This window comes from Strix uralensis, chromosome 2, assembly GCF_047716275.1.
Source record: "Strix uralensis isolate ZFMK-TIS-50842 chromosome 2, bStrUra1, whole genome shotgun sequence".
In the NCBI taxonomy this organism is placed as follows: Eukaryota; Metazoa; Chordata; class Aves; order Strigiformes; family Strigidae; genus Strix; species Strix uralensis.
This window is the reverse complement of record NC_133973.1, coordinates 121,240,523-121,268,113: the sequence shown is the minus strand read 5'-3', so window position 1 is coordinate 121,268,113 and position 27,591 is coordinate 121,240,523. Positions and strand designations below refer to the sequence as shown.

General features: G+C 37.2%; 1 protein-coding gene across 4 annotated transcripts in view; it reads right to left on the bottom strand.

Moving 5' to 3' along the window:
• Positions 1–27,591, bottom strand: part of CWF19L2 (CWF19 like cell cycle control factor 2) — a 91,806-nt gene that overhangs the window by 17,614 nt on the left and 46,601 nt on the right. For all 4 annotated transcript variants that reach the window (XM_074860152.1, XM_074860154.1, XM_074860153.1 and 1 more), the window contains 3 exons: positions 20,150–20,275; positions 18,752–18,889; positions 1,549–1,761 (listed from right to left, as the gene is read on the bottom strand). In XM_074860152.1, the coding sequence (XP_074716253.1) occupies positions 1,549–1,761; positions 18,752–18,889; positions 20,150–20,275 (477 nt within the window). The remainder of the gene's footprint in view (positions 1–1,548; positions 1,762–18,751; positions 18,890–20,149; positions 20,276–27,591) is intronic.

Below are 27,591 nucleotides of genomic sequence, written 5' to 3'. Positions count from 1 at the left end.
ATTCAGAAGGACCTTGACAGGCTTGAGAGGTGGGCCCGTGCAAACCTCATGAAGTTCAAAAAGGCCAAGTGCAAGGTCCTGCACATGGGTCAAGGCAATCCCAAACACAAATACAGGCTGGGCCATGAGTGACTGAGAGCAGCCCTGAGGAGAAGGGCTTGGGGCTGTTGGTTGATGAGAAGCTCAACATGACCTGGCAATGTGCACTTGCAGCCCAGAAAGCCATGTCCTGGGCTGCATCAAAAGAAGTGTGGCCAGCAGGTCGAGGAAGGTGATTCTCCCCCTCTACTCCACTCTTGTAAGATCCCACCTGGAGTACTGTGTTCAGCTCTGGGGGCCCAACATACAAAAGACATGTCCCTGTTGGAGCGAGTCCAGAGAAGGGCCACGAAGATGATCAGGGAGCTGGAGCACCTCCTTTATAATGAATGACAGGCTGAGAGAGTTGGGGTTGTTCAGCCTGGAGAAGAGAAGGTACCAGGGAGGCCTTATAGCGGCCTTCCAGTACTTAAAGGGGGCTACAGAAAAGATGGGGAGGGACTCTTTACAAGGGCATGAAGCGATAGGACAAGGGGTAATGGCTTTAAACTGAAAGAGGATAGATTTATATTAGATGTAATGAAGAAGTTCTTCACTATGAGGGTGGTGAGACACTGGAACAAGCTGCCCAGAGAGGTTGTGCATGTCCCCTCCCTGGCAGTGTTCAAGGCCAGGTTGGATGGGGCTTTGAGCAACCCGGTCTAGCGGAAGGTGTCCCTGCCCATGGCAGGGGGGTTGGAACTAGATGATCTTTGAGGTCCCTTTCAACCCAAAGCATTCTATGATTCTATACAGATACATGCACAAGATACATGTCTGTTTGCATTTTTATATATATATATAAAATATATATATAAAATCTACCTATATAAAAAAATAAATGCAATGTACCATAACGCATATCTGTGCACTTAATTCCTTGGTCTATAAAAAGTTTCAAATCAAACTAAAAACATCAATAATAAATGAAAACTTTGAGACAGAATGACAAAATAGCATATACTGAAGCATTTCAGATGTTATAAATCCAACTATTTATGCAACTTTTAGAAGCCGTAACAGAAATGGGAAAGTTCCCCAAACCAAACTTCTGTCTATTTCAAAGTATTTTAGGTTTTAAAATTGAATTCTCCACTTAATTTTCTTTGATATCATCAACATACAGCTCTTTACCATTTCAAATTTCCTCCAGTGCAGTGTGATTTAGTCTTCCACAAACCAACCTCTGCATCAGATCTTTCATTATTGCTCTCGTCTTCCACAAATCCATAAACGTGAAGTTCTGATACCAAAGATTAGCTTTAAAATTCATGACAGATTTATATGTTTTTCTGCCTCACCCTTGAGGAATTTGTGAAATCAATTGGAAGAGCAAGGAAAATAAGATGCAGAACAATAAATCATTTCACAGAAGCAATTCATTCTTAATCTTAGACACTCTAACACCAACACTGCTTTCCTTTATTTCTTTTTTATTTTTACATTTATGTTAAATTGTTATTTTCTTACCTTGGTGCCAATTGCAATAATAAGATGTTTAGAAAGTTCACTGCTATCAAAGCAGTATGGGCACTTTTCCATGCGTGCAGCAAGTTGCTGGTGCTCACGTATTGCTTTTCTTCTTTGTATTTCTTCCTCTTCCCCACTGCGCGCTCTTTTGGCTGCTTTGGAAACAAACATGTCATCCAGTGTGTAGTATTCTCTGTCAGTTTTTTCCATGAGCTGAAAAGATATACAGAAAAAAATGCGTGCATGTATAAATAAGCAAGAAAAAATACTTAGCTCTTTGTAGTATCCTTTATTGAGGAAAGTATAAACTACATAAGCAGTAGCACTGTCTCCTTTCATATGGCGTCTGCAGCACATGCAATCACCAGGTACATCTCTTAAGACCATAGGTATTAAAATACAGATGTGTGACACCAGTGAGAGCAGTATATTACTATATTACATCTCAAGTTAAGGGCTAGGTATTTCAGTATTATCTCGATATAACCACAGCTTTAAATAGATGCACAATTTTTTATATCATATATATTTTATTTGTCTTCCCTCTCCTCCTCTCCTGTTACAACTCTCACTATCCATTAACTCATCTCTTGTGAAATAACTAGACCACAACTCTGCACTTCATATTCTGTGAAAACATGTCAACAGTTATTTTTACCAAGAGAAGAGTACTAAGCCATTTTGTGAAGAAAACAGTCTTTGTCTTCAATTTTAACCTTTCTTGAGTATACCTGTTGCTAGATATGGATAACAAACACAACTAGCACATTACCATAAACAAGGCTGAATGATCCACAGGTATTTTGTTTGATCATTAATTACTACATATTAGTTACATGTGCCACATTTAAAAGGAAACTCTGACAATATTAAATTTGTTATGAAGACATGCTTGAGGGTCAGTGGTGTGTTACAGGGTCTTAACAGTGGAAACCCACACAAACTGGATACATGTCACCTAGATGATATTTAGGAGGAATGGAGTCTGTAGATAAGAACTGGAGGAACTGAAGGTGACACAAGGTGACAGAGGACATGGTAAGAAGGTGGACTTATGGCAATAGCAGCAAAAGACAAAGGATGGAAAAGAAAGCAAGGAAAATATGGAGGTCATGGGACTCAAACCCACATGTCAGTAGATTTCACTAAGCTTCGTAACTCACAGAACACTTTATATATAGAGATACAGATAGATAGATATCATTAGGCGTTATCAATCTTTTTTTATTTTGATGATAAACAAATCCCATGACATCTTGCCTAAATCAAGACTTAGCAAGTCTTGATTGTAAAGATTAACTTTTTAAAGGACTTAGGAAAGTATTTCTCCATTTTCTACTTTGGCCATTCTACACGACTTTAAAATTATGTGCCATTAATACCCTGTCCTGGTTTCAGCTGGGATAGAGTTAATTTTCTTCCTAGTAGCTGGTACAGTGCTGTGTTTTGGATTCAGTATGAGAATAATGTTGATGACACACTGATGTTTTAGTTTTTGCTAGGTAGTGCTTATCCTAAGTCAAAGATTTTTCAGTTTCCCACACTCTGCCAGCAAGCAGTGCACAAGAAGCTGGGAGGGAGCATGGCCAGGACAGCTGACCCAAACCAGCCAAAGGGATATTCTATACCATAGAACGTCATGCTCAGTATATAAACTGGGGGGAGTTGGCCAGGAGGGGTGGATCACTGCTTGGGGACTGGCTGGGCATCCGTCAGCAGGTGGTGAGGAACTGCACTGTACATCACTTGTTTTTCTTGGGCTTTATTTCTCTCTCTTTTTGCTATCTCCCTTTTCATTACAATTATTATTATTATTATTATTACTGTTCTTACTATTCTTGATATTATAATATTTTATTTTATTTCAATTATTAAACTGTTCTTATCTCAACCCACAAGTTTTACTTTTTCTCCAGTTCGTCTCCTCAACCCACCAGGGCCGGGAGGACTGAGTGAGCAGCTGCATGCTGCTTAGTCGCTGGCTCAGGTTAAACCACACATACCCTAAACATTCAACACCTATAGCTAAAGGAAATGTAAAAAGCATTCACAAGAATTTTTTCAAGTTTTTCTCTTTAAATGAAATCCCAGTGCTGCAATACTTCTATGCTCTACTTGACTGTAATTTTACCTTGAATAGTTTCAGTAATCTCCTTATCAAAATGGCAGGGAGAAGAAAAAACAGTACACTATACAGATTTCTTGATATTGGAGGTGCTGGTCCTTCAGAGTCTTGGCAGATTTATGTATGAGTAGTTTTGCTCCAAGAATTGCTAAGGAAATGGTAGAAGTGTCTTCACAACAAATCCTAATATATATTTAGAATACTGACTGGGCTAGCTCTAGCAAAGGACTAATGTTAGCCAAAGGCATTTGGAAAGGCATACTATCATAATTGAAGCACAGTCTCCAAATAAAATCTTCCAAATATCCCAGGTGTAGTTTGTGTAGATAATCTGATATTTTAAAAAATTAAGACTTTATTTTGTAGGGTAGATAAGTAACATCCCCCCAAAAAAATCAGACAGCTTTTCCTGAATACTGCAATTCTCTATCACAGACCCATAGCTTATTTTGAATATGCTCAGTACTTTCATTACCAAACAACTGAGAAGCAGCCTCCTTAATATTACTTATTTTTTTAACCTTTAATTCATTTAACTGTTTATGCGCATTTCCTCCTGGAAGCCACTGAATACTAAAATCAACAGTTTAATAGTCCAACTCCATTCTTGTTCTGTTTTACTGCAATGTTGTAATTCTATATACAAAAGAACAGGACATTCCTGAGCTTTAGAAAAATATTGAGTGGTTTGGGTGTCAAAAATCAAGTCTCTGTTATTCTGTCATATAAGTGTAAAAAAGGTAAAATTAGAGCTTCGGTAGAAGAAACACCAAAAAGCACTACCTACAGAATGGCACCGTTTTGTTATTACCAAAAGTAAAGGTTTACTATTTTCTTCAGAGTTTTTTAATATAAAAAAGTCTGCCATGAGAATGCAAATACACATGAAACAAGACAGCTGGCAGACTACAAAGAAAAGGAAGACTGGAAATCAGAACACCTTGGCTATCAAGAGTATCACATGCAGCACAATACCTTTACTATTTTGCTCTGCTTGTGCATAGTAGTAGTCATGCAAATTCCTGGTTTCTTATGCATGATCTCTTTGAAATAACAGTACTTTTCAAAACACCTTAAAAATACTCTACAGATCCTCCTGTGATGAAATAAATACTCATCTTATTAAACAGGCTGGATGATGCCTTTCTTCAACAGTGGGTAAAGTGTTGTATACAATGAGACATCTGGTACCCAAAACAGAATGCTCACCTAAAAAGCAGTAAACTTTAATAAAGTAAGTGCTGTCTAAAGACCAGATTTGGTTTCTCCTGGTACAGTCACGACCAACAGAAGATCACTACACTTCAAATGGTAATTCAGTAAGACCAAAAAGAAATGATGCTTCTGTTCTTCAAGAATTGTACCTTTCTGCATCATGTTTGATGCAATATGAAAAAATATTCAGAATTCAGTGACTCAAGCCTAAGAGTAGGTCTGAAGCAATATAAAGTCCAATACATGACCTTAAGTGGAGTCAATGAAAGCAAGCACAATTCAGGAGACTTAAAAAACGAACTATAAATGCAACAAAAAAAAAAAAAAAGTAAAAAACAAGCAACCAACTATCCATTGGCAAAAGCTGGAGTCACCCAAAAGAATGGTGAGAAAGATTCTCCAGTTGCACCAGAGAGTTCTCCTATTGCTTCCTGGAAATCCAACAGTAGTATTTCAGGATTCAAAACTAAGCCCTCAAAGTCAAGGGAAACAGTGGAAAGGATTAAATAATACCTTCACTTCTAACATTACTAAACAAGCTATATATGTAAGTGGAATCATGTGCATGCATCACCCATTCAATGTAAGCTCCTAGTGCAGCCTGGATCCCACCCAAGGTCTATGCATCAGGCTAGAGTAAGTCAGTGGAGAGTCTTAAACAGAACTTTTGATTTTTCCTGGAAGTAAAAAGATGTGTAGGAGAGGTCTCCATACAGCTAGAGGCCATGGGAGCCAGACAAAACTGCACTTCTGGTTTAAAATGCAATATATGTTGGTCAACAGAATTAGATGAATTACATTCAGGAATGTAAATGTAAGATTACTTTGGAGAAGTAAAGGAACAAGAAAAGGTAGGTAGCAATGCAGCATTTTGGGGGGAGAAGTCATAGTAAAGGGATAGAGGAGTATTCACAGATCAGGTTCAGACTACCTCTACCACAGAGTTTGTACCAGCAACAAAATTGTAGATTGCGTTGCAATACTAACGAATAACAGAAATTAACAAGGAATGCAAGGCAGTTCAAGAAACCAACGCTCCAGCTTCAAAGGCATTAAATAAGTGCTTGAAATAAGCAGTGTCTAAGAAAAAAGTTATTTTAAACATTTCAACCTGCTTGTGCAATAAACAAAGCCTAGTCATTAATAATTCATGCCCAATTCGATGCTGTTCAAGCACTATACCCTTCCCTTGCGGAATTAAAACAGATGAGGACAAAGTAGAAAAATGAGGTGTTATTTTTTTCCCCCTTTTTCATACCTTTAAGTAGAAGTTTATGAGACCTTTATTCAAGTCATAAGTCTAGCACATCAATGCAAGTGCCATTATATTGCAGTTCTGAGACAGAGACCAAGTTACAGATGGTCACCCTGCCCCTGAATCTTCATTTCCTGCCCTGTTTTATCACATCCTTTAGATGACTTCAAAAGAGTGTTAAAAGGGGATATTTTCACCTCTAAAAACAAAAGCCATGAAAGGATTAAGAATTTCTTTGCAACTCCCCTACTACCATAGTGTCCTTCCAACATACCTAAAAAAACTGCGGGAAGAAACAAAAACAGGCAAAAATATCATCCAGCAAGAATTGTGTAGACCTACTGACATAAGGTATGACACGAATGTAAATGGGAAAATCCATTTAGCAATGTTTTCTGCCTTAAACAAAAAAACACTAATGACATTTAGTCTGCAATATTGGAGTAGTAGCAATGAACATTACTAACACGTTCCTTGCCCATAGCAATGAAAAAAATGTATGTATTTTTTAAGGGCATAATTCCTTAAATATGATTATTCCTCAAATCCTGCAAATGCCAAACATCAGTGTGTCAGAACTGAAATAAAATAAAATGTAGCTGCTACCATGGCAGACTAGAGAGTACTCTTCATCTGCTACTCCAAATATTGGCTTTTTGAAAAGTTATTTGGGAAAAAAATGGAAATTCTCTTTTAAAAAATTTATACTCTTACAATAAGGTGCCCAGTGTGTTCTGCCAATTGCATTATTTGGCTATAATGAAATGTCTCAAAAAAAGTTAAAGGGGAATTGAATAAAAAGGAAGAAAGTGTTCTCCCAAATGCCAGAAGGAAAGCAAGTAATCATTTAAAAACTGATTTCTTTCATACATATCTTCTTCCATACAAAAGACAAAGCTAGTACAAATCCAAATGAGGAACTATGCTGATGTATTAGAGTTGCTAGAGAGCTGCTGTTCTGCATCAGCTGAAGCATCACACCTGTTAAACATGAAAGTCAGTGCATTCTGGAGTTGTGTATTTAGTGCCCTCACCATTCTTGATTCTGCTTTATAACGCCCTTGCTGTGTTTCAGGCACTGCACAGAGATCAGAAAGAGGTAGGAAGTCACTTCGATATATCACTGCCTAAAGTTAACATATGAAATTCATACATCTATAAAGGCAGTGCACCTCAAGTCCTTGTTTCTACCAGACACTGGCCAAAACCAAGAGCTGTCCTAAACTGACGTGCTCATAAGACAGATCATCTCCACAGTCCCTTGTCTTTTCTTTCCCATTTCACTTTTGTTACGGGCTATTCTGCCACATTCTTCCTTTGTATGCACCCTCTCTTTTCCAACTTTCCTTTGTCTTTTGGCAAGCACCAATTAACCAGAGAACACACAGGCAGCTTTAGAACTCTTAGCACCAGGCAAAATGACATAGCCTCCTACACCTCATAGCATAATTATGCAACTGTGCAATTTCTACCATCCATCTGACAGGGGATCTACCTTCCACAACCAGGAAGCAGTTTTGGTTTAACCAACAGAGACGCCATCACAATTTTGCTTGTCCTGGCCAAGAAAGGCCTGTAATACACAAACATTGAAACAGCAGTCAGGGAAGACATCCAAACTTCTCTCAGGAGCAGATAAAAATCACCCTCTGGGCTCTCATTTGGACAGCTCAAATACAGTGCAAATGTGGCCAAAACCCAAGAAAAGGCGAGATATCTCTAACCATTCAGCACAGGAATTCAGAAAGGGACCAGCATCTGACTATGCATAAATGAGAATGATTTGAAAGAGGGAAAAATTACAATGTTGTATTTGCTGATGAAATCCTTAACATGATAATTACTATGAATAATCTGAATATATTACATGAATAATTTCATTATATAAAATGCTGTTCATAAAACAATTGATGTCTTTTTTCATTTTTTACGTTACTGAAGCCATCAGGCACCTTGGCACCTCCTAAAGTAACTGTTGCAGATCTGTGCAAGGTACACTCCAGGGTCAGCCTCATTTTTCTGCCAACATGTGTTCAGATCACTGAAACTGTATCTCATCACTTAATTTTAAACTGATTCTGTTTTTCTTATTCAAAAACCCCTGGAGTCTTATACACTGCTGGCTGCCTACACACTCTACCTGAAGTGTGCTGGGTGTTTGGTGTCTCATCTCTCCCTCTACTGCTATAGCTTGTTGCTCTTTGGGTGCACCCTTTCAAAAGAAAGCCCTAGTACAGAATTTAATATCATTGTGATATTGAAAGGAAGCCTCAAGAGACAGAACTCCTAATCATCAGGGATTATTTCCATATAATACCCTGAGTACACTTCTTTCCCCTCTTCAAATTGCCTCTGAAATTTGGGGAGGAAACAAGAAATTCCATTAAACTCAATTAACATGGTAACAAAAATATACCTGCATCTTTCTAGTGTGGGTTATTTTCAGCTTTTATGTACGCTTATTTTTCTGCTTATTTTCTTGTTCTACTTTGTATGCAAACTATTGAACTTCTGATTATCCTCTTTTCTCGCTAACGCAATCATAGTTAAAGTTACTTCCATATAAGCCAATAAAAGTGCATCTGCTCAGAAAATTTGTGAAAAGTGTCTATAGATTGTATAAAACGTATCAGTTTGGTTTTAAATTGTCATAGCAACACTGACGTCTTCAACTTTAAATGACAGAGTTAATATTCGTGGAATGTTGTACTCATAATATATTTTGGGAAGCTGCAGTAAAGAAGAATAAACTATTACTTTAGAATATAAACCTGAGTGACATATGAATACATCTCATCACATTTAAATTTATTCAGCATTTAGCACGTATTGCTTACCACAAAATCACCTTGGAAAACAGTTTTTCTGATCTCAAACAGCATTTGCTTAAACCAAATCAAAGCAGAATTTTATCATGTTGACTTTATTACAACTCCAATCTCCCTACAAGCAGAGACATCTGAATTTGTATGTTTAATTCAACATATAATTCAGCACACAGGCATTTCCCAAACCTATCATTACAGTGAAATAAATAATATTTTAAACAATTAGTATCAAAGGATTTTAAGTTATCAGTTTTTTTGAGGCCTATGTCACTGACAGGAAAATATTGTAAATCAAGTTGATGAGCAAGGTAGTCCAGGCCTACCTTTGAGCAGCAAAAGTCAAGCAATAGACAGCAGAATACTGCTCCATGGTTAGGGACCACGCTCCTTTTTGTTTCAGTTATTTGAAAGGAAAACTGTAGATTTTGCTATAATTAGTTATTAGGACTGATAAAACTTTATATGCACGTCAATAAAATGAAATGTAAGCCAAACAAAATACCTTCAGCCACAGAATTCTGCTATTAAAAGCATAATTGGCAATTAACTTTACAGTTATCCCTGGCCAGACCCAGTACACCTAGAAAAGACTGTCTTGCACAAGTCTTCATTTGCAGCATATTTTTTAACATAATTCAGGAAGAACACCAAATGCTTACGCAGCCATTTAATATGGGCTGCATCTGCACAGTTTCTCCTGTCTTTCCTAATCCAGCTGTCACTGCTGTTGATTTGTTTCCGCACGCAGGAACAGCTTTAACTTTGCATCCACACAATATACACAGAAAGTTGTTCAGTGCATTGAACTGAAGTGTACCAGAACACAGAACAAGGTGTCTGAAATTATTTTCTCTTGGGTTTTCACATTAATTTTTTTACAGCAAACCATGCACATGCTCAGATCTTTTAAGTAAATGTAAAAAGCAACAGTGCACCAGAGCTTTGTTAGAGTTCTATCATCTCTATTAAATACTGTGCTAGAATGGCTTCACCATGTGAAGAAAGAGAAGAAGAAGGTTTATTACATAATAGTAGCAGCAGCAACATTCTGCATTTTTCACTTTAGCTTTTAAAGTGTTTCTAGACTATTATTTTGGTTTATGGTGATGCAAACGCAAAGATGTGCAACAGGAGGGTTTGCACAGCAAGTAAAAACGATAAGGATGAAAGCAATTTTCCATTTTACAGACTTCAGATCCAAGGAAAGGCAACATGCAAATTCCCTTTTTGCAAACATAATACCAGCATATCTCTTTAATAAATCCATAAATGAAGGTCAGCATTACTAACATAGTTCTGTATTTTTCACTGCTTAAATTCTTGTTATGGATTACTGCAGAGATTTTTAAATAAAACGAGTTTATGACCAAAATTTAAATGGTCTGATAAACAGTGTAACTTAATCTTTCTCTCTTTTAGCAAAAAGTAATCAAAAAGGAAAAAAAATGCCTTAGTAGAATTTATGTGTACAAATAGAATGTAATTTCTATTGAGGTAATGTTCTAGAAATCATTATTGAGGTAATGTTCTAGAAATCAGTCTCTATACACCCACAAGCATCTATTGACATCTATTAGTGAAAGGATTACATAAGTCTTAACAGCATGAATTTGGGAAAACTGAACTACTTAAAACAGTCAAGGGCAGAAGGAACTACAGACAGGGTACTTAACGTTATCAGTAGTGAAAACCTAAGACTTCACACATATTTTGTACTCTAAAACTGAGGGAAAAAAAAAATCATTTTTGAAATTTTTTTTGACTTTTTTGTATCCTATAGTCATGCTTCTGTAGCAGTGAGAACCCAATCTGCTTTCCAAGCTGAAGACAGTAAAAAGTAGAAATACAGTAACTTCAAACAGGTTTTTTTTCCTTTAGGCGTAACAGTGAAATATGAAAGAATCAGACTTTAAGGTCTGCATTTTTCTATATATCAAAAAGCTTACTGTTGGGTTTTTAATTGTTTTTAAAAAGCTTTTTCACCACTGAAAATTAAAATTTGAAGCTTTTTCATTATATTCATAAATTTGACATAATAGTATGCATGGGACAGCTGTGGGAGAGGATGTATTTCAAATTGTCCAAGATAACTGACATCCGCATCAACCTGCTTCAAACAGAAGCCAAAAGGTAACAGGAGGTAAGAGCCTCAAGTACAATAGGATTGTATTAGAACCCCAACTAGAAAAAGAAGAATGGGCAAGAGAAAAATAGTAAATCAGAATTTGCTTTTCATCTAAATTTAAAACATAGGCTCAAGAGGCAAATAAACAGCAACGAGATGGCATATTCCCTCCCTCTGATCTCATAGAGCTCTTGAGAAAAGGAAACTTTACAGGTGGGAAAAAGACTTACAAGGACAAGTATGGCTTGACCACAACAGATGTTTAGTCTATGAATCTGAGTGGGAGTCACACATGAGATAACGCTATATAGACCTTCACTTGCCAATAGGATTTAACAGAGGTTTCATGGATAGAGATTTTGAGTCTATGTACTGACATTTCTTCCAAGTCTCATTTAAGAAAGTAAATCCTTCTATGAATTATATCTATTTCAACATCTCCATATTCCTTCATAAAACTGCAATTATGTCATTATCTTCAGAGATTCATAACAACTAACCTGTATATCATTTGAAATACCATTAAACCACTAAATATCAGGAAAGTAATATTCATGTGGAGCAGAGCATTCAGCTGTGTAAAAGCCAGAAAACATGCTGGTCTATCTTTCTCATTCCGTCCCCATTTCCTCTGTCCTCAACAGCCACATGGCTGGAATTTTCTTTTTGGCACAGTGATAAAAGCCCTGGGAAAATCCATGAAGGAAATAATAGTGCTGTAGTCTATATGCTTAGTGGTAACCACGGCTGGCCACACCCACAATTGTATGGGGAATTACACTGCTGGCTGGTCCAACATGTCACAGGAGTAGGAGCAAACACACTGCACAAGACAGAGGTGATGAAGACCAGGAGTGTTTAGGCTCCTCTGTTCACATTGGATTAAAGGTGGCAATAAGGGTGATCATACTCCATAATCAATGAGTTGTAAGGACTGGAGAGCCACCTTGCTGCCAGACACTGAACATTCACTGCACTGAACAAGATATAGACAATATGGAAAAATATAGTATGACCATAAGATAGAAGATCTAAAACAAAAAAACAAAAACAACAAAAAAAAAACCCACACACAAAAAAAAACCAAACAAAAAAACCCAAAAAACACCACCACAGACATATTTGGCTATATTATGGTAGAAGAAGGTTCTTAAATTTGTAATTTAACTTTTCTTTTTACTTGGCTGAGGAGCCAGCAATTTTAATTGAAAAAATTAATTTTGGTAATTCAAACAAATCTTGGTTTGTTTTCCATTCAGCCGAAAAGAGGCATCCAACTGAACCTAAGGATGAGCCACTCAAACATCTGTTTTCCTGCAAATTATGTTGACATCAGATCTGACATTAGAATTTATGGAAGCTAAAACACCACTGTAGTAAGAAGCAGTTGTGCAGTAGAGATCCTTACAGGAAGTTTGTGGTAAAAATATACGCTGTATTCTTCAAAAGCAATTGCCTTGTCTGCAGTGGATAACTTCTTCTATCCCAAATAGCCACTCCTAGAAAATCACAACAATCACTCAACAAAAGCAGTTCAGACTGATTAGATGAATGAAGTTATTCAACAGAAGTTAAGGGATAGGATCTCCCTTCTCCCATCCTAGGTAGGATAAAATTTACAGACTTTCAGCAGTTTCCTCCCACCACTCTTCCGAAAGGTGACAGATTCAAATACCTTCAAAACCTAAATGTGACTTGCATGGGACTAGAGGACTTACAGTACCATGAATTAAAATTTGGACAACTCAAAATCCATTGCAACAGTAATTGACAAAAACATCTACTTTAAGCACATGCTCCAGCACACTTAGCTAGTAAATAATTAATATAGCTCAATCTTAAAATATTCGTCAAGAGCTAGCTCTTCATTCAAGAAGTTTGTTCTAATAAAATAATGTGATGGAGTTTATCTTTGCCTAATAACAAAAGAAACACAGTACATAGCATCTGACCTAAAGCTTACTGAATCCAGTAGGAACTTCAGAGCCTTCCCAAACTAAAATAAAGCAGTTGCATAAGCCAGGAAACACAATACATTCTTGTAACATTATTGAAAACAAAACAAAAACTACAAAAAAAAAAAAAACCAACAAAACAACAAAACAAAAGAAAGAAGTCTTTAGAATGAAACATACTAAACTCAGCTCCCTGCTCTAACCCAGTGTGATCATTTTATGTTGAATAATCAATCTCCAGCAACGGCTAAAACATATGGAGAAAAGCATAAACAAAGCACGTAGAACTGTCACTTCTGCTACACACTTGCAGCATTTCACTGTGGAAATCCTGAGCCAAAAGCCTATCTAGATCTCCCTATTTAATATTTACCAGTGAAACTGTACTTCACAAAGTTGCTGTATCTTTTTTCCTCCCACTCACAATTAAGGCCTCCACAGCATCTCATGCTCTATAGCACAAGTTCTACAATTTCCTTCTTCACTGGAAAAAAAAAAAAAAAGCCAAAACCCTCCTTCATGTTAAATTCTGCTCTGTGACCACTTCACATATAAGAAACAAAAATAGTTGTTTTCTATTAAACTTTTATGCTAATTGTGTGTTCTAGTCTACCAGCTGCCTTCCCCCCCCACTCCCAGGCTGAAGAAATACATGCTTACTTGGGTCTTCTTCAAATGCTCACCACTCTGTGCCTTTGACCACAGGATATGCTTTATGAGCTTGGGTAGCATTCAAGCTATGGGTGCACTATACTAGCCTTATATGTTTTCAATTGGTCCTAAATTCCCTTTTTCACAATCTCCAAAATTCTGCTTCTCTTTTTAATCACACCAGCACTGAGACGATGTTTGCAGACTCTCAATGACTCTCAAATCAAGCAGTAACAGCCTCTTGTGGTATATGCACAGTTATGGCTTCACCCAGCTTCGCGATTACTGTCATTTTGCATTCATCAACCCTGACTTTCATCTGAATTTATTGCCTTGATACCTGTGGTGGGATCTCTTTCTCCTTATTTGAAAGGTCTACAGCATAATCTCCTGTGTCTGAGCTAGACATCTTAATTTCTTTTATACCCATAATGTCTTTCAGACAGCATTCAAAATAGGACAGATGATTCACACCCCTCTCTCCAGCGACACGCTAAAGTGAATCTTAAGAATCAGTTCAGATACAAGTTTCACAATGTTAGAAAAATCCCAGCTTTGTATTTTAAAATTCTATAATTTACAATTTACAGTGCCCTCTATTTTTGACAGTCCTGAATAACTATGTAACAATAACAAATTGTCAGGTCATCAAGTGTCCCTTCCTCCAGATGGTTTATGTATGTGTTGAACAGAAGAGATTCCTGATGAATCCACTGGTAGCCTCCTTTTGTAATAAAAAATAACCATTTACTTCTGCCCTCTGTTTTCTTTTTAAAGATTGCCATTATACTTGTCATCTTCCACTCCTCAGGATGAATAAAGATTACACTCAGTAGTTCATAGTTCTGCATGTCACACCTGACTTCTTTCAGACCACGTAAGTGAGGACCATTCACTTTTAGTAATTTGTTATTATTCATCTCAAATACAAGTTTCTTTTTAAAATAATCCATTTCTATAAATTTGAGCTAAAATTCATTTTACTGACACTGTTAACTTCAGAGTTTTTCACTTGTTCCCTGTAAATAATGGCTCAGGCAAACGAATCACTCTGACCTCATTTATAGACAATATTAATCCAATTAGTTCATTAGTTCTTCTGGTATGCTCTTACCTTTCCTAAATGCTCTAATTATACCTTGATCAGGTTTTTTCAACACCACTGTTCTTCAGGCTTCTTGCTTCCCATGAGTTTAACTCCTAGTTTTATGCTTTTAGCAAACTCAAAATAATTACTTAAAGTAATTCCCTCAAGATAATTTCTCAATCTTTCTTATCAAAGTTTAGTTCTAAGCCTGCTAGGCTCACGCTCTTCTCCATTCTCCTTACTTGGACATGACAAGTACTTTTTAAGTAACAGTTGGATTCTGGATTTGATTTTTCTTTTAACCTCCAGAAGCTCTTTATTCTTCTGTTCACCCACCCTTGGATTTATTTTTAAATAAAAACAATTAAATAAATTTTTATCCCATTTTGGGAGGGTGTTCACACCCTTAGAACGTTTTCACCAGTGGCAGACATGTGCAGTTAGCACTGAGTACTAGAGTCCCCCATAACCTGTAAGCATTTCCTTTTTCCATATTCATTTTAAACTTCCACTAAATAGACTCCACACTTCTATAAGGAGGTAATTATGAAGAAGTTAAACACTAAAGTTAAAAGTTAAACACTATATTGCATTTTCCTCTACTGCATGGATGCAGAAGTTCAGTTTCCAAAGTCCACCCTCATTTGTACAGAATCTTTATTTTTAAAACAGTGAGCCAGGCTATTTCTGCATCATTCCTAAATGGATCAAATTTCTCCATTGTCCCAGAAATCCTTACAGTGCAATTAACTAAAATCTTTGAGGAACCGGCTGCAGGTATGAGAATGCTAACCAAAGATGTTATGCACATAGGATTTGGTTTTCTGTTTTCTTCAAATTCAGTAATTATAGCTCATGCCTTTTAGCAATAGGTACAGATGATAAAATGGGAGATGAGGAGCCACAGAAAGGAAGTAACAGGGGGCATTCAGTCCAATTCCCAACTAACATAACTATCAATAAACCAAAAGCCAAGAGAAATACCAGGTAAGGAGGTACCATAAAAACTTCCAAATTGCTAAAGGCAGGGAAAGTACATAAAGGCTGCATCATTGGAAATGTGGCCTGTTCTTATACTCTTTCTCCTAAGCAGTCACTGTTGGACACAGAATAGTAGGCTGAATGAATCTCTTGCATAGCTGCTCTTGCATTAAGTGTCTCGGTCATCAAGAACTTGGAAAATTCACAGCATTTCAAAATTGAATTAAAAAAAGAACAGAACAAAAAATACAAAGAAAAACTATCAGAATTTTCCCTTTGAAGACTTATGAAAGTAAGTAATATAGAAATCTTTGATCTCCCTTTAAGTTTGCTAGTCTCCCTTGCATTAATAATTTCTTAATATAATGTCAAAAATACAAAAACTAAACCAAGGACAACTCAACAATGCTCTAAGAGTCAAACGTTATTTCCAGTTTAAGTGAACAAACTTGGAATCGATAAATATATGAATACACAAACAATACTTTTCAGAAAGTTCAGAAACTTCAGGGGCTAATGACAATTACATTACTGTATAAATGGACACATGTTTCTCAGAAAAGTCCAAATGGCTTTTCATTTGAGTTTGGAAAAATCCAAGCAAAAAAAATTTTTCTCTTTTTGAGAGCACTCCCTCCTAAGCCTTCATAGGGGCACTGCAAACATTTGCTGTTACCAAACTCAGGAAGCTCGAAAATTAGCCTGCTTTTATTTTCACATCTCTGAAAAGAATCAAAGCACAAAAAGCAATCCTGTAAACAGTTCTGTGGAAGCAGTCACATGAAAACATCAGACTAAAGCCAGGACAAGTTGAGCACATTAATAATAATTTCAGAAAGACATGTTAATATTGATTTACAAACTCACCTTTGATGCCCAGATTGTAGTTAAAGATTTTTTTTAAATTCCATTCCACTTATGTTTTAATATAGACATTCATACACGCATACCCCAACCACCATTTTTCACAAAAGTTATCTCTTCTAAAGGAAATACTTAATGGAGACAAGACAACACAAGATGAATAAGGTCCTTGAGAAAATGGCAACCATTTCTATTTGTCATGCTTATTATCGTATGATATGGATAGTACAAAGTTTTATTTTGTCCTTACATTTTCATTTACTTGTAAATGTTTCAATGACAGATATGCTGCTTAATTACAGTTAATAGCTTGCACTATTACACAGGTTTTGAAGTAAAGTTTTATGTGTCCAGGGCTTTTTTTTGGAAGGAAAGGTAAAGAAGGAAGTCAAATACTGGCAACAAGACGTGTTTATTTAACTGGACTTCAAGGGCATCATTTTTTTGAGTATGCCAGTGTGCCAGAAAATGAGAACTTTCTACCAGAAGCAGCTGAATGAGAAGATGCATAAACCACACTAAGTTCTGATAATCTCTCCAGAAGAACTTCCCAAATGGTTTATAGCATCAGGTTAAATATTTTCTACTGGGCACTATCATGGCTTTTCCGATTCTTTTCACAGAATCATCTAGGTTGGAAAAGACCTTGAAGATCATCTAGTCCAACCGTTAACCTAGCACTGACAGTTTCCAACTACACCATATCCCTAAGCGCTATGTCGACCCGACTCTTAAACACCTCCAGGGATGGGGACTCCACCACCTCCCTGGGCAGCCCATTCCAACACCTAACAACCCGTTCTGTAAAGAAATTCTTCCTAATATTTAGTCTAAACCTTCCCTGGTGCAACTTGAGGCCATTACCTCTTGTCCTATTGCTTGTTACTTTGTTAAAGAGACTCATCCCCAGCTCTCTGCAACCTCCTTTCAGGTAGTTGTAGAGGGCGATGAGGTCTCCCCTCAGCCTCCTCTTCTCCAGACTAAACAACCCCAGTTCCCTCAGCCGCTCCTCGTACGACATGTGCTCCAGACCCTGCACCAGCTTCGTTGCCCTTCTCTGGACACACTCGAGTAATTCAATGTCCTTTTTGTAGTGAGGAACCCAAAACGGAACACAGTAATCGAGGTGCGGCCTCACCAGTGCCGAGTACAGGGGTAAGATCACTTCCCTGTCCCTGATGGCCACGCTATTTCTGATGCAAGCCAGGATACCATTGGCCTTCTTGGCCACCTGGGCACACTGCTGGCTCATTTTTAAGTATTGCCTGAAGAAGGAGAATTTTAGAAAGAAAAAAAACCAAACAAAACCAAACCTACTCTCCAGGACCTAGATTTTGTCTGCCTTCTAGACAAATGGAAAAACAAATGATGATACTAATTCCATGCTAACAAGCTTCTTCAAAACTTGCTCAGTGGTGCACAAAATACTGAAGCAGTAACCTAGTAAAATTTGAAGCATGCTAAAGAAACTGTATATTGTAGCTATTGGAAATCATCTCTGTCAAACACTTCCACATCAAGCACAGAAAGTATTCAACTTGGATGACAGAAATTAATCTTTCCATTTGCACTGCAGTATCTGTCTGTGAGCTGGCCACTCTTTTAAGTGGAATCACTCATGGAACTATAATGTATAAATCTGTGTAGCCTGTGAGCATAAATTATCTCATTATCCAGGACATATTGGTGAAATTTCAGGTAGTCTGCTTCAAATCACATTGATTCTTGTAACTTCTAGATGGAAGACACATTCTAAACACTAAGAAAATGCTGGTTTTATTCGTCACAAATTTGGGGAAACTCTGCTTTGTTGGGGATAAGTAACCTATTAATGTACAACATACTCTAAAAGTGTTCACCTCAAAAACGTCAAATTCTACAGGCAGAGAAACAGCAGAATCATCTCTATGAAGGAACTGAATGCACACATTTCCCGCATGCATGCAGGTTTCCATGACTTTGATAACATGTACCAGGACCATCTTACAGCAGACTTTATTATTCAAGACAATCAGAATTTTCAACAAAAGCAAGATACTTAGAGCACGGAGGCCTCACAACCTCCCTGATATACCAAAAAACTGCTTATTTAAAAAGCCATACACACAACACCTTACCTTTGATGCCATACGCATGAACAGTGAGTTTTGATCCTCTGCTGTTCTCATCTTCTCATTTTTGACCAAATCCTTGAGGTTCATACTATCATCATCCTGAAAATACCTTACTCTTTCTTTATCTATATGAGTAGGGACCTGGAAACAAACATACTGAAAATAAATATTAACCTAGTGACAAGATCAACTATAAAATTCAGATCCCCATAATTTCAAAAAGTTTAAAGAATCATGAATCAAGCTAAGCACATCTGAAACAGGCTTGTTGCTTCATTTGACCTAAGGAAAATAACATCTTCCTCTTTCTTCAACTTCATCAGTACATCTAAATAAAAATATAGCCTCTTCCTACAATCGCTAAACCCTTTATATCCTTAAGCTATCAGAGCTACAACATTACGACTCCAGAAAGATGTACAGTAATTCACTGGAATGGTTAATCAGCTCACAAAAATGGAATATTCCAGAGAATAATCTATTATTTACAGAAGCTTTTGAATTGCCAAGTCACAGACACTACCGAAACACAGCAATCACAGACGGTACTGAAAACTTGTTTAAATGTGGTACCTCTGCTGGGAAATGTTGCTATCTTAGACAGAGTGCACAAGAGAACAGTTTGTTCTTTAGGGCAGGATTAAACTAAATCCTGAAGGAGCACAGGGAATCGTCATTAACATAAAGCAAGATGGCAGCTTCCAAAATGGAAACAACAGGAGGATGACAATCAATTCCTCACCCTCTTGTGCTTTTCACTCCTCCATAGCAGTGTTACAAACTGATCTGTCCTACTAATCAAGAACACGCCTGCTAGAAATACAAGGTATTGTCACCTCCTCTTATCCCAAGAAGATCGAAATATTAGTTTATTTACTGTTGTAAGCAATTATCCCAAGAATAAAACACTGCTCCAGCGTCCAAGCTTCTCACTGTTCCCCAAAGCACTTGTTACAAAGAGTAGGTCATAATTTTTATTATCAGCAGTAGCAGTATTTTTGATCAGAAGAAAAGGAAAATCAGCCCCTGAGACCTGAATATCTCAGTAAAATCTTTCTTATTTTGGAAGTATTCACCTCTGCTAATCTTCATTATTTACATAACCTTATGTAATATAAACTACTTGGCTAAAAGACTGTGATAACTTGAAAAACTTACTTTTCCTTGAATGTGCATTTATATAAGCCCTAAAGTGATCCCTAGGGAAATGCAGTCTCAAAATAAACTTAATATATGCTTAATAAATATGTACTCTAACACTTAATTACAATCATCTTCTCAAAGGAACTTTTTAACTACCTATTGACATTCTGATAAGACACTCATATTATGGCATCATAAAAATAAAACTACAGAATCATTTCAGAATTACACTTTAATACTCACATTTGTAAAACTTACCATCTGTCGCTTTCTACGTCCTCCTTTTGGCTCCGGTGGTTCAGCTGGTGCTGTCACAGGCCATGCCCTTCCACTTTGATCGGTTCTGACAAGGACCACTTGTTCATCTTCTTGACGGCTTGAAGGCTGTGTCAGGTTTTAAGATATATTTTAAAACAGATGATACAGACAAAACCTAAAGAAACACCTAATCACACTAAATAAATATTTAAAAACCTAAAGATGAAATAACAGATTATTTACGTTTTGTGTGTTCATTATAATTCAAAGCAGACAGTATTACCTTACACAAGGTATTCTTTTCCACCTTTCAAAAGAACAGAGTATTAAAAATATGTTCAGCTAGTTAAGTGCAGAGTTAAAAAATCCTTTACAAAAAAGAACCAAGTTTGTATTCTTGGATCTTTCTCATAAAGCTTCATCCCCAGAAGAAATACAATGTTTCTGAACACATAAATAGACAATATTGAATTAATATACATCATCACCATTATAACAGTGTATTCCTGAAAACCATCTGAAAAGCTGCAGCATGTTACCACTTCTGGGCTTTTTGTCGATTGGGGGTGTTGGGAGGTTTTTTGTGTTTGTTTAGTGTATTTTTTTCCATTCAAAACTTGTCTAACAAACTAGCCAAAACATTAGCTATTGCTTTTCAACACATTCCATTAGATCAGACTTTTATTTCCTACACTGCACCTACCACCAGTACAGATCACTTTTATCACACTGCAATACTGATATTTTTTTTAGTTTTGACTCTAAGATATGCAGAATAGGAAATACAAGCAACTCAACACAAGTATCTCTCTCTATGATGAAAAAGAAATAGATGAGTAGATGTACTTTGATTATTTAGGTCAAATTAAATTTTAGACTGAGGCAGAAATGACAACATTTAAATCATGTGTTTGTGTGCCAAAATATATGGAAACATAAACAAGCATTTACCTGATATATGCCAAATAAATCATTTGCCTTTGGATGGCAAATACATTCAGTCTCACATAAACTACACTTGTACTTAATTACTGCTTCTACATACCAAAAGAAATTTGGGAATCATGAGAAGGGTATCTTCTAAACCTGACTAAACCAAGCTCTTGAGGTGCTGGAGATGTGAGGCAAGAGGCACACACAGAACAGGGCACAAAGGGAAGCTTTCACACACTTACTCTTGGTCCTCATGGTGGAGTAAAATCACCAGTTCATTTGCTGGAAGAGTAACATAGTAGGGCACAACCAATCCAGATTTTACATGCACTGAGAAATAAGTTTTGACACAAATGCTGAACAAACTGATTAGGAATGTGGCTCTACTGGATCTTCCACTCATAAATTTTAAAAAATAGCCTAGTCAGGGATGTGAAATTCAGCAGCTGTCTTGGCTGTAGACAGTAGAGATTAAGCTTCTAGAGGAAGTGAGGAAGGCAAGTAACAGAACAAAGAAAAAACCCTGGATTATAGGAAAATGGACTGCAGCTTATTCAAGGATCTGCTTGACTGGATCTCATGGGAAATGGTCATGAATGACAACAGTGCCCAAAAGAGTTGGTTGATCTTCAAGGACAACCTCCACAGAGGATGAGAAGGGTCCATTTGATCTGCTATTTGGCTAAATGGGGAAGCTCAAAAACAAAAAGGAAGTTTACAGAAGGTGGAACCTGAGACAAGCTAGCGCAGGAGGACCACAGAAGCATTTTCCAGGCATGCAGTGATAGAACTAAGTAAACCACAGCTGAAGTTGAAACTAGCAAGAGATGCAAATAACAAAAAGAAGGGATTTATGAGCATACTGGATATCCTTCTACAAGCAAGGACAACACAGGTCTGCTGCTGAGAGGAAAGACCTAGTGACAAAGAACATGAAAGAGGCTAAGACACTCAGTACCTTACCAGTCTTTACCAGCAAGGTCTGCTCTTGGGCTTCTCAGGCCCCAGTGCCTAGTGGTAGAGTTTGGAGGACAGGAGTACTACTTCAGGAAAGAAGTATCAACTTAAGGACCACTTAAGCAAACAGGAAATATGCTAGTTTATGGATTTAGATGGGATGCATATATTATGCTGGACAAGAGGTCTCTTCCTATCACATCTGAAGAGTAGTGGTGATTGGTGGATACCCCTGGAAAAAGATAAATGTATACAGTCACCTTCAAAAAAATGAAGCAGCAGCATCTGGGGAACAACAGGATGACCACCCTCACCTCAGTCCCCAAAAAATTACACAAGTCCTCATGAAAGCCCCTTCCAAGCACTAGAACAGCAACAAGGTGACTGGGAACAGCCAACATGCATCTGCAAATGATGCCTGATAAATCTGCCCTCTGTGGTGAAATGACTGGTTCAGTGCACAAGGAAAATACCAGAGATGTTTACCTTGAAGTTTGCAAGGCTTTCAATGCAGTCTCATAGTATTTTTGTGGCCAAATTGGAGGGATGTGTAAACTGCAAGATGGATTACCAGGCTTGAAGAGTAGTTGTCAATACTTCAAAGTCTAACTGGCACTTCTCATAGTTTAACTACATTGTTACAGATGCCATTCCTCAGGGGTTGATCTCTACCAATACAACTTAACTTCAACATCCTGAACAGTGGAACAGAATGCGCTCTCGCTCTCCAGATAGGTGGGATGGGAACATGGCTGATAGACTTGAGGGCTGGGTTGACATTCAGAGGGAGCTCAACAACCTGAAAGATTAGGCTGACAAGAACCTCAAACAAATGCTAAGTCTTGCACCTGGGGACAAACTCATGCACTGGCAAAGGTTAAAGACAGACTAGGGGGCAAATCTACAGAAAAAAGACTTGGGATCCTTCGTTGACAGCATGTCAAAACATGAGTTTGAGTGCCAGATAATCACATCCTGAGCTGCATTTTCCATCTTATTGATTATACAAAGTAATGATAATTCCAGAGGCCAAAATGCTATCCTTAATCATGCATATGCAATTTATGACACCAACTTACTACCCATAGGAGAATTGCAAAAAAAGTAACTTTCAAAAGATCCCGTAAACTAGTATGATTACAGAGAGAAACAGGCAACTTAAACAAGCCTAAAGCATTCATTCTCCCAAAACTGCTCTAGCCCTGGACAAAATACAGTTTAAAAAAATAAGTTATTTCAGAACGTTTTTCATGACATAACTATGTAGCCTTGAAACATGGTTGCGTGAAATAATCTGTTTTGTCAAATATTAAAATATATATATATAGTTATCATTTTCCCCTCAGTAAAACTACATAGAAATTAATTTCTTGTACATATATTTTCAGATTAACATCTTTTGTACTGTTAGAAGTTTTTGAGCAATTTTCTACTCTATATTTTAATATTTAACATTGTTACAGATACAAAACCATCTAAGCAGACTTTGTGTTCTTTATATAGAACATAATACAACCACTTATTTACAAAGGATGTAGAGCTTTGCAAGTCTCCACATTGCCTTTGCTTTCCTTGTAATCAACAGATATCAGTAAGAAATCTTTTCTTCTTAGCAAAAAACTGTTTGCTTACTGTTATTATTGCAGTCAACAAATTCTAACCTGTTCTCCTTAATGAGACAAACAGTGCTAAATGCACATCTTAAGAGCTATTTCAGAATTCTATCACCTGACAAAGCACAGACACCTTATTATGACTTATGGGCAAAGAAAAAAAAAAAAAAAAGGAGCGGTCCTTACAATTAGACATAGATACAGAAGCTTTATATGGAAACTACTGGTAAAGTTGATTTTTCTTTACCAGACACAAGAAGTAAGCTGCGAATTGCTTGGCTTCAGTTCAGTCTGTCAGCCAGTGGACAGGTGAACTGATAGTAAAATCACTATCACTCATATGAGCACAGAGGAGATTCCTCAATTTCCTTGTACAATAGGAACATTTTGCCAGATAGTATAAATCCTTATATACTAGACATCTTCAAAACTGTAAGACCAGAAGTAAACACCTGCATCAAAGAATTACCTACAAGTGAGGTCATCTTAGTCTGAATAGAAAACTGTAATCCCTGAACTCCTACTCTACCCTTCAGCACCTAAGATCTTATGGGCACCTAAGTTTTTCTCAGTGGAGTTCTAGAGCCATATTGAGTTATGTTTCCAAGCATGCCCCAAACTGTTTCCATTTTGTCAGAGATGGATGGCTTAACATCTATTCCACATCAAAACCCTATCAGAATGCTGGCACTAAGCACCCTTATCCCTAAATTTTATCCTTGGTTGACTCAGTTCAGAGCCAGTGCCCATTAACACTCTTGAGTTCATTAAAAAGGGCTGCAGTCACAGATTTAATTCAGAAAAATATACTCTCTTGTAAAAATATTCTGGAGGAATATCATTCACTCATTTAACTTCAAAGAAGATCAGGAAGATTACAAATCTATCTCCCGTGACTTCTCTACCCACCAAGCAGAGAGAGAAGGAAGATGAGAAGGAGGCTTGGAATACCTGTACAGCAGGAGTGAAGACTAGACATGGAGGACTCATTTAGCCAGACAGAATTTATCAGCATGGATGAAAGTGGAGCATTACCATACATCTCAGTGATGAAGGCACTCCCATGGATTCCAGTCCTTCAGACAAAATACCAGGGGAACAGAATGAATATATCCATTTCGTAAATGACTGCTTAAGTACTTCATTACACCTCACCTATTGCAAACTCCATTTCTAGGTACTTACACCTGCAGCTTACACTATTGTTACCAGCTGCCTACAAGTAAAGCACAGGAGTGCTGAGAGCTGTTCCACATCACTACCTTTATGTGCCCAGACCTCAGTCTTCCCACACACTCATCTGCTCACGGCAACCACCTTCTTGTTTGGAATGGAAGTTACTGCTTTTTCAGCCAATGGATGTGTGTTCAGATGATGGATGGCCTGTCAAGAGCAAGGTCAGCTCAGCTCCCTCCAAAACAAGGACAACAGTACATTCCCAATTCATAGGGTTGTTCTCAGACTTAAATAAAGATAGGTAGATAGATATACACACACACATAAAAAAAAAAAAAAAAAAAGGCAGAAATTCTTCACCAGAAAAGTATTTAACTTTCTGAAAAGATTAAGAATAAAAAAAAATTTTTTTAAGTTTGAGAGCTTCTTGATTACACTACAAAGGTGTTTAAACCAGTTGATTAAATTAGAGCAAATAATGGGGACATCACTAAACCTGGTGATGTCAAATATTTGTCAAATCTTATAAACAACTTTATTAATCTCAATCTGAAGCTATTTTCCACCAAACAACTGATGCTTGCTTTACATCTGCCATCCTTGACTAATGAAAGCTTGTCCCAGAAACCTCAATAAAGTCTGAAAATTTTGTAGATACTGAAATACGATAGCTTTCACAGCTTAACCATATATTTCCAAGAAAAGTCACATGAAGGTAGAAGTTATGGACTAAAAAGCTGTGTAGGTAAACCGCACTTCTCTCTTCTGTATCACCAAAGGCAAATGTCATTTTGTAAAGTAAACCAAGATGTCCAACACTGGTCTGGCTCCAATAATAATAATGATATATTTCAGAGAATATACATACAACACTACTTATTTCCAGCATCAGCCAGATAGATGCCTCAGCTGTTACTTTTTCACAAGAAAAGGTGTTTTCTCTCTATTGGGAGGGGGAGACAAGGCGATTCATCACAATAGAAGAAAAAGGCCGTGTCCCTCCACCCCACTCTTGCCAGACAGAGACAACTGGAGTGAGGCAGAGGGAACAGGGGGATGGAGAGCCATAACAACACAGGTGGGGACAGGACACGGACAGACAGACTGTGTTTTCACTATGCTGTTCAGACAGATGCGAGACCTAGTTACCATTACAGCATTCAAATCACTACTAATTTGAAAACATAAGAACAACAACAAAAAAAAAATCAGCATTAGATGAGCAAAGACAAAGGACAACAGATTGGAAAAAGAATACAACATGAGCAAAAAGCAGCAGGATGTATGCCACACTTTTAAATGGGTTATAAATGAAAATGGAGTATTCTGGATACAATAAGGAAGAGGTAACTGATGGAAGTTGCTAGGGTGTTGGTCATTTCTTTCTGCGTGTAAAAAAAACCCAAACAAAATAGGTAGACATCTGTGAATATTGTAATGCCTAAAAAAAACCCTATGACTTAGCAAGGCTTAGTACTTTGACAAGCAGTAGCAACCATTTTAACAGTTGAAGGAGCTGGGGAAGAGGAAAGTCAAAGAAAAAGCAATGTTTTAAAAAACAGAAGGGGGGGAATTTTTCTTAATGAGTACTTCACTTGACAACAAGAAACTCACCCATCGGCATCATCTGGTTGAAATAAGCACAAAATTTTGTTTGAAATCGTGGAAAAGACAAATATACTCACAGGCTAAATATTTTAGACTTAACACAAAATAATCATGTAGAGGAAAATCATAAGAGCAGCAGTATGAAAAGGTAGAAAGGAGAAACACAGAATAATTTTAGAATGTATACACAACAAATAGGAAAAGCAAAGATGAAGTTAACCCCCAACAGAACATATCACAGTAAACGTGACAAATGCCCTAGTTCTTTAAAGACTTGGATAACTCTACAAGTTCAGAAACTGAAGTTATAACCACAGATGTTGCAGTGAAAATTCAAAAATCCAGAGCACTGCTAATCTGTCTGAAATGAAACAGACCTTTGTAGAGGAAAAAAGCCACCTTGTCCCAAACCTACCAAACCCACGTGGCCAAGCAGGGATATGGCAGCTCTCCCAATAGGACTAGTTGAATCCACACGCAGAAGGGGCAGCAAGTAACAGGAACTGAATGAGTGGAAAGACGCACATGACTGAGGATTTCACATGAATAAGACCCTTCAGAAATGGTTACTTGTTAGATTATTCACTGAAAACTGTGAAGGGGCCTACTGCCCCTAGGGGGTCTCCAAAAAGATGCTGACTTCAGGTGAATCAGGTCCCTTCTTCCCCACATCTTTGTGTTGCTGAGAGAAGAAAAGGGATGGAAATTTTCCACAAGGAATGGCTGAAACTTCTCCATTCCCAGTCTCTAAATTTTCATCTCATTGTAAACATGACTTTTCAAAAAGTTAAATCACTAAAAACAATAGAAATCACAACAGCAATACTGCAGCAACTGCACAGAATAGTAAACATCAGATTCTTACATCAACTTACAAGCATCTAATTCTTTTTAAAAACATCCATCCCACGATTTAATTATCTTCACTAAAATTTTTAAAATACAAACACTTCAAAAAGGATGCCATTGTTGAGCAGTTTATTATTTTCCCAGAACGAATGGAATTCACAAGGTGTTCTACATATCAGAAAAACAGAGTTTGCATGCCTTTGAAGGCTCCAAAATGTTAGAGCCTAAAAACTGTTGCACTTTCTTTTTTCTTCTCATTTCCGCATGCCATACAGGCAAGTGGAAGAGTATCTTCTGGATCTGAAC